Genomic DNA, 7,500 nt, shown 5'->3' with positions numbered 1-7,500 from the left:
TGCTCATCATACACTAAACATACACAATGATCCGCAGGCAGTACGCCTATAAACAGTACATAGTATTTTGAGGGCACAGTAGTTAAAGAGGACGATTCAGCTAAGGGATGCATGCACAGCACACACACACACACACACACACACACACACACACACATACACAGTGCTAACACCCTGTTGGATTTCTGCTCCAGCAGAACAGAGTTATCCAGGGACCAGCCAGCAGGTGGCACTGCTGTGCCAGCTCACCGAACGTGAGGGCCTGCTTGGTCTTGGTCTCCAGCGCGTCGATGAGCTCGTGGATCTTGCACTGCTTGGCCAGCCGCTTGCAGTCCTCCACGTAGCTCACCTCAATGTCACACCTGCCTGTGGAGCAGCCAATCAGCAGCCAATCAGCGGGCCCACCACACACGGGAACATAACCACAGGTGAGCCAGGTAAATCACCCCCACTCCCCAGGAACATGCCCCCAGGATTTTAAGACATGCACTGGACCTGAACTCAGTATGAGTACTGCAGGTAAACTCACCTGTGTACAGGTACTGCAGGTAAACTCACCCGTGTACAAGTACTGCAGGTAAACTCACCTGTGTACAGGTACTGCAGGATGACACCGAATGCAGCAGGGTTGACCTGGAGGACACAGAGAAGGTCAGGGTTCAGGTTAAATCTCTGGATAAAACAGTCACACACATAACTGCCCAAAACATCTACCTAAAACAGTCACACTTATAATGCCCAAAACTACTGAAACATCTACCTAAAACAGTCACACTTATAATGCCCCAAACGTTTAAGATATGGCACCATTAGTGCACTCATAGTTTCCCACTCGCAGGCACACATTACATTACAGGCATTTGGCAGACGCTCTTATCCAGAGCGACGTACAACAAAGTGCATACCCATAACCAGGGATAAGTTCGCTGAAAGACCCTAGAGGTAAGTACAATTTCAACTGCTACCTGTACAACAAAGATAAGGACAAGGGGCGTTTTTTTTTTTTTTTTTTTTTTTTTTTTAACAAACAAACAAACAAACAAACAGAGCAAAAGTCACCAAAGTTAACTATCCAAACACTGCTTACCTAGCCAACTAAAAATACCGATACACAAAGCAAGTCACAGAGACAACAATTAAGGTTCACAGGGAGGTAGGGAGGGATGGGGAGAGGTGCTGCTTGAAGAGGTGCGTCTTCAGCTTGCGCTTGAAGGTGGGGAGAGATTCTATAGTTCTGACCTCAACGGGGAGTTCATTCCACCACCGTGGAGCCAGAACAGACAGTAGTCGTGAGCGTGAGGTGGAGGTTCGGAGAGGGGGAGGTGCCAAGCGGCCTGTGGAGGCTGAACGAAGAGGTCTGGCAGGGGTGTAGGGTCTGATGATTTTTTGCAGATAAGCTGGGGAAGACCCTTTAACTGCTTGGAAGGCTAGCACCAATGTTTTGAATTTGATGCGAGCCATGACAGGCAGCCAGTGGAGGGAAGTAAGCAGGGGGGTGACGTGTGAGTATTTGGGAAGGTTGAAGACCAGACGAGCTGCTGCATTCTGGATGAGTTGGAGGGGTCTGATGGCGGACGCTGGGAGGCCAGCCAAGAGGGAATTGCAGTAGTCCAGGCGGGACAGAACCATCGCTTGGACCAGGAGCTGGGTCGAGTAGGGGGTGAGAAAGGGGCGGATTCTCCGTATGTTGTATAGGAAGAACCTGCAAGACCGGGTCACCGCCGCAATGTTCTCGGAAAGGGACAGTCTGCTGTCCATCACCACGCCGAGGTTCCTTGCACTGGGTGACGGCGTGAGTGTGGTATCCCCGAGAGAAATGGAGAGATCCAGATGGGGAGAGGTATTAGCAGGGATGAATATCATTTCAGTTTTACCTGGGTTGAGCTTTAGATGGTGGTTGTCCATCCAGCTCTGGATGTCCCTCAGGCAAGCAGAGATACGGGCTGAAACCTGCGTATCAGACGGCGGGAACGAGACGAAGAGTTGGGTATCGTCCGCATAGCAGTGGTAGGATAGCCCATGTGCAGTGATCACAGGGCCAAGGGAGCGAGTGTAGAGAGAAAAAAGAAGCGGGCCAAGGACTGAGCCCTGGGGAACTCCTGTGGCGAGGGGCCGAGGTGTCGATACCGAACCAGCCCAGGCAACCTGGAAGGAGCGACCAGAGAGGTAGGACTCAATCCAGTCCAGGGCTGTGCCACAGATGCCCGTTGCTGACAGGGCAGACAGGAGGATGGAGTGATCCACAGTGTCGAAGGCAGCAGAGAGATCTAGAAGAATGAGGATAGGGGTGTAAGGGGTGGAGGGCGTACCAGAGGGTGTTTGAGGGCGACGATGCTCTTGCCCTTCCACTTGGTCTCGAACATGTCGCTGAAGTACTCAGAGCGTGCGCTGAGGATGCAGCGGTGGGTTCTGAAGGACTCTCCGTGCACCAGGAACAGCACATCGCTGTAGAAGCCCTGCTCCAGCAGACTGCGGGGAAGGGAGCGGTTACTGCAGCACATTCACCCTGACATCTGCAGGAAGTGGTTATAATGACCTACGACCCTGACCTCTGCAGGAAGTGGTCGTAGTGACCTTTGACCCTGACCTCAGCAGGAAGTGGTCGTAGTGACCTTTGACCCTGACCTCTGCAGGAAGTGGTCGTAGTGACCTTTGACCCTGACCGCTGCAGGAAGTGGTCATAGCGACCTTTGACCCTGACCGCTGCAGGAAGTGGTTGTAGTGACCTTTGTCCCTGAACTCTGCAGGAAGAGGTCGTAGTGACCTTTGACCCTGACCACTGCAGGAAGTGGTTGTAGTGACCTTTGTCCCTGAACTTTGCAGGAAGATGTCGTAGTGACCTTTGACCCTGACCTCTGCAGGAAGTGGTCGTAGTGACCTTTAACCCTGACCTCTGCAGGAAGTGGTTGTAGTGACCTTTGTCCCTGAACTCTGCAGGAAGAGGTCGTAGTGACCTTTGTCCCTGAACTCTGCAGGAAGAGGTCGTAGTGACCTTTGACCCTGACCTCTGCAGGAAGTGGTCGTAGAGGTCGCGCTGCATGGTCTTGGCTGTGATTCTCTTGTACTCCTTCAGCAGCCGGCGGATCTGGTCACTTAGGGCGCCGTAGAGACAGCGCTCGCTGTCGAACGTGTTCACCTCACACCTCGCTCCTGGAGAGGGAGAAAACCACACAAAACCACACCTGAACCCAAAACTTCACACCTGAACCCCAAACCACACACCTGAACCCAAAACCACACGCCTGAACCCCAAAAACCTCACACCTGAACCCAAAACCACACGCCTGAACCCAAAAACCTCATGCCTGAACCCAAAACCTCACACCTGAACCCCAAACCACACACCTAAACCCAAAACCACACGCCTGAACCCCAAAACCTCATGCCTGAACCCAAAACCACACACCTGAACCCCAAAACCTCAAACCTTGACCCCAAACCACACACCTGAACCCAAAACCTCACACCTCAACCCCAAAACCTCAAACCTTGACCCCAAACCTCACACCTTGACCACAAACCACACACCTAAACCCCAAACCACACACACACCTGAACCCCAAACCACACCTGAACCCAAAACCACACGCCTGAACCCCAAAACCTCATGCCTGAACCCAAAACCACACACCTCAACCCCAAAACCTCAAACCTTGACCCCAAACTTCACACCTTGACCCCAAACCACACACCTAAACCCCAAACTACACACCTTGACCCAAAACCTGGGTAAAATGGTAAATAGACTGCATTTACAGACAGGGCTTTACAATTAATGCCTCTCATTTACCCATTGACACACAGAGTCACACACACACCAAAGGCACTCGGCTGCCATGCAAGGTACCAATCAGTTCTTTGGGAGCAATTGGGGGTTAGGTGTCCATTTACTCCAAATTGAGTTATCTCATCCAAAAGACTAAGAAATCTGTTTAACATCATTTATTGAAAAATCATGGCAAAAAGGTGAAGCTGAGAATGAGAATCACCCAATCATGTTCCACTGAAACCCGCTACAATTCATTCAGCCTAGCAGTCACCTGGGCAGGCTCATAAAGGTGTGTGTTTGTGTGCGTTTGCGTGTGTTTGTGTTTGTTTTTACAGCTACAGCTGCTTTGCATTCCTTCAGGGACTTGCAGGACAAGTCGAGGCCTCTGAGATTCAGGGGTTGTGTACAAGGCATGTCCACCTGGGCGTGTCCGCACTGGATCTCACATGGCCATGTCCTCTAAGTGAATAAATGTTGCCTCCATTGAATTCAGCGCCCTAGGACACCAACACCAAGACCATCATTGTACCATGTCTCTCCTGGCAGCTAGCACGTCTGCATAAGCACTTGTGTCAACATTACCTTTTTGATAGTGGCCATTTTGCATTTATTGAAAGGATGGCCCCCCCAGGGCCCAAGTGTGTGCAGTATACTGTGCACAGTGTTCAGTGCTTTGGCTAACTGCGGGTTTGTCAGTATTTCCGGTTTGATTTCTGTGTTTCTAAGCCTCATGGCCACAATGTCAATGCTTTTCAAATGCCCGTTGTGATTTAATAGAATAAAATAGAACTAAATAAATAAAAATACCTGCCCCTCCAAGCACCCCTGTAGGGCATGAGGTCGCCGAGGCCCGCACCGGAGGCTTTGCATCACCATTTGCATTCCTTCTACATTAGAACACATCACCTTTCGTATGAGAAAAGCCCATTTTTAGGTGAGAAAAAGTATTGGAACATGTGACTGACAGGTGTTTCTTGTTGCCCGTATGTGTCCTGTTAGATTGATTGGTTAAACAATAGATCATTCTGAATGTCTACTTTTGGTTTTAGCCTTGGGTTTTGCCTTTGAAGACTGTATTTGTGTTAGAAAAGATAAACCAACATGAAGACCAGAGGGCTGTCTTTGGGGAAAAAAAGCAAGGCATTTTGAAGCTTAGAAAAGAGGGGACAGCATTGGCGAATGGAATGTCCTGAAAAAGAAAAGAAACGCTGGCGTACGGAGCAACAGACAAACAGGTCGACCAAGGAAAACAACAGCAGTTCATGACAGAAACATTGTGAGAGCTGAGAAGAAAAACCCCAAAACATGAGTCACTGACATCAGAAACAACCTCCAATGCAACAGGTGCAACAGTTTGGTGATGCCAATGGGTTGCAGGCTTGGTGCAGTTATTGCAAGCAAAGGATATGCTACCACATATTTACTTTCATTTGCTTAAATACTCTCTGTTCCAAAACTTTTGCTCACCTAAACATTGGGTGGTCTGACACCAAAGGTGCCATGTTCTAAGTAGTTTAACACATCTAGGTGTACATACCAGGAACTAAAAGCTGAGCTCCCTCCAAGTCATTTAACAGTGTGACAACATAATATTTTGGGATGAATTTCATCATCGAGTTCTGTGATCATGTTCTGTATTGATGATGCTTTCCTGTGTAACCGATGGATGTAAATCACAATCCCAATGCACTACCCCCTGGGCCATTCCAGGTCTTACCCACAGCACAGTTAAACACAGTCACCTCCACCAACAGCACAGTCACATAAACAGTCACTACCACTAACAGCACAGTCACAGAAACACAGTCACGTAAACACAGCCACTAACACAGTACAGTCACTTAAACACAGTCACTTCTACTAACAAGCACACACAGTTGCACAGTTCCAGTAAAAAACCAGTCGTGGTACGCACCGGAAGTGCTCATTACAGTTAATTAAATCACACAACTTTCGAAGGACTGTTTAACAGTGGTCAATAGGATGCTTGTACTGAGACAGACTAGCCAATCAGCAGGCTTAGGCGGTAAAGGTGTTTACCATTGGCCAGCAGGTACTGCACCAGCTCCTCGTGACCACAGAGACAGGCGTAATACCTGTAAGCAGCAGACATCGGTTACCTGGGCTGACCGTTACCACGGAGAGAACTGCACATAACCCTTTCACTCCTAGCACACTTACAGTGGGGTACTGTCCCATTTGTCTCTAACGTTAAGCTCCACATCTCTCTGTTCAACGAGGTATCTGGAAAGAAAAAAATATGGAAACATTGTAGGTCTGCAATATCTAGTATTAACTGGGTCAGTTGGCAGGGAATTTTATACAGTGTCTACGTCATATAAAATTGCCTGCCAACGGACACGATCACTTCCACACTGTTTTTATTTGCATGCATTTGTTTTCATGACACACACAGAAATGTTGACAATTGTTAGCAAACCGGTTCTTCTTAAAAATGTAACTCTTCAAGTGCAACTATTCGGGGTAAACGTTATCAATAATCAGTATCTGGCTGACCTATGCGGGACCTATGCCAATGCGGGTAGCGCATCATAAATGTCTGACAACCAAATAAACATTCTACGTTCTTAAGAAAATGTAACATTAGCTCAGCAATTTAGTGACTGTTGCAAGCTAGCTATAACGTACAGTATGTAACCCTAATTAGCTAGCATTAGCTTTTGAAAGATATTTAACATTTCACGTGTAACAAACTGCAGAGCCAGAAATGTACAAATCAACATAACTTAATATTATCAATGTGCTTTTACGCGAGCAGAGGTAGCCTGTTCCGAATAGACTCACCTCACTCTAGAAACATCGCCCTTCCTGCAGCTTGTAAACAAATCGTATGCGTCCATCTCCACAGTAATTTCAGATCTCTGAAATGCATTGAAACGGCCTGCCCGTTTGACAGGTGCAAGTATAGTCCGTTATGAAACGGAATTGCCTGTTTCTATTTCAGTGGCTAGTTGATTAACTAGCTGTCTTGCTGTTATTCGCAAGTTTTCGGTGCGGCGCAACAGCAACAACAACAGATCAACTCCGCGAGTAGTCTCTAGAAGGAGGTTCCGGAAGTTCCTTCCACTTCCTGGATGGCGTCAGCAAGCTGATATTAATAAAACAAGAGTTCTCCGCTAATGTTGAAACGACATCTCCTGCCACGTTTTAATTAAAATAATCGCGTATCTTAAATGATTGTGTTATTATTCGAATTATTTTTAACATTTGAATGTCCTCTGTCTAAAACACATTAAAAGCAGAATAAAACACATTAAAACACAAGGACCTCAAAACCCAACAAGAGACTGCATTAACAATAAAATCACTGGCCATAGCTGGATTTTACACCAGATCACAGCTGTAGTAAGTATTATTTTCTTGGTTGCAGCTTCTACTGTGAATTGAAACACAGTGAAAGCTTCTCTATTTTAAGCTCAGTACCCATCAATACTTGAGAAATAAATTATTCCATTTACATTAGCTACATATGTTTTAGTAGGTGGAGTGAGAATATAACAGAATGCCTGACCACACTGTGGTAATGTCTCTGTGCAACTGAAACTTGTAAAACAAAAAGTATTTATCAGGAATTTCCAGAAGTTAGGGGTAAAGGTCACATCAAGACAAGTCTCAGCGCAAGTCAAGAGACAAGAAAAACCAGCCAGCTGAAGCCCTCCACACACTGGAACAGAGCCTTAAGATATCCCAGACCATGGGGCCCATGCACT

The 7,500-nt window shown here is 47.3% G+C and overlaps 1 protein-coding gene across 3 annotated transcripts in view; it reads right to left on the bottom strand.

The window, feature by feature from the left end:
- abtb1 (ankyrin repeat and BTB (POZ) domain containing 1) overlaps nucleotides 1–6,844 on the bottom strand; it is a 12,591-nt gene extending 5,747 nt beyond the window's left edge. Inside the window, exons 1-7 of one of the 3 annotated variants that reach the window (XM_061257742.1) lie at nucleotides 6,575–6,844; nucleotides 5,951–6,013; nucleotides 5,810–5,865; nucleotides 3,006–3,150; nucleotides 2,310–2,469; nucleotides 588–633; nucleotides 250–366 (exon numbers count right to left, since the gene is read on the bottom strand). In XM_061257742.1, coding sequence (XP_061113726.1) covers nucleotides 250–366; nucleotides 588–633; nucleotides 2,310–2,469; nucleotides 3,006–3,150; nucleotides 5,810–5,865; nucleotides 5,951–6,013; nucleotides 6,575–6,630 — 643 coding nt within the window. In that variant the 5' untranslated portion in view covers nucleotides 6,631–6,844. Of the gene's footprint in view, nucleotides 1–249; nucleotides 367–587; nucleotides 634–2,309; nucleotides 2,470–2,549; nucleotides 2,976–3,005; nucleotides 3,151–5,809; nucleotides 5,866–5,950; nucleotides 6,014–6,574 lie in introns of those variants that run through there. The other 2 variants (XM_061257743.1, XM_061257744.1) reach the window with 2 other exon arrangements.
- Between the last annotated feature and the right edge of the window lie 656 nt (nucleotides 6,845–7,500).

Source organism: Conger conger, chromosome 10 (genome assembly GCF_963514075.1).
Source record: "Conger conger chromosome 10, fConCon1.1, whole genome shotgun sequence".
Classification (NCBI taxonomy): domain Eukaryota; kingdom Metazoa; phylum Chordata; class Actinopteri; order Anguilliformes; family Congridae; genus Conger; species Conger conger.
Note: the sequence above shows the minus strand (reverse complement) of the source record. Positions and strands in the feature narration are given on the sequence as shown.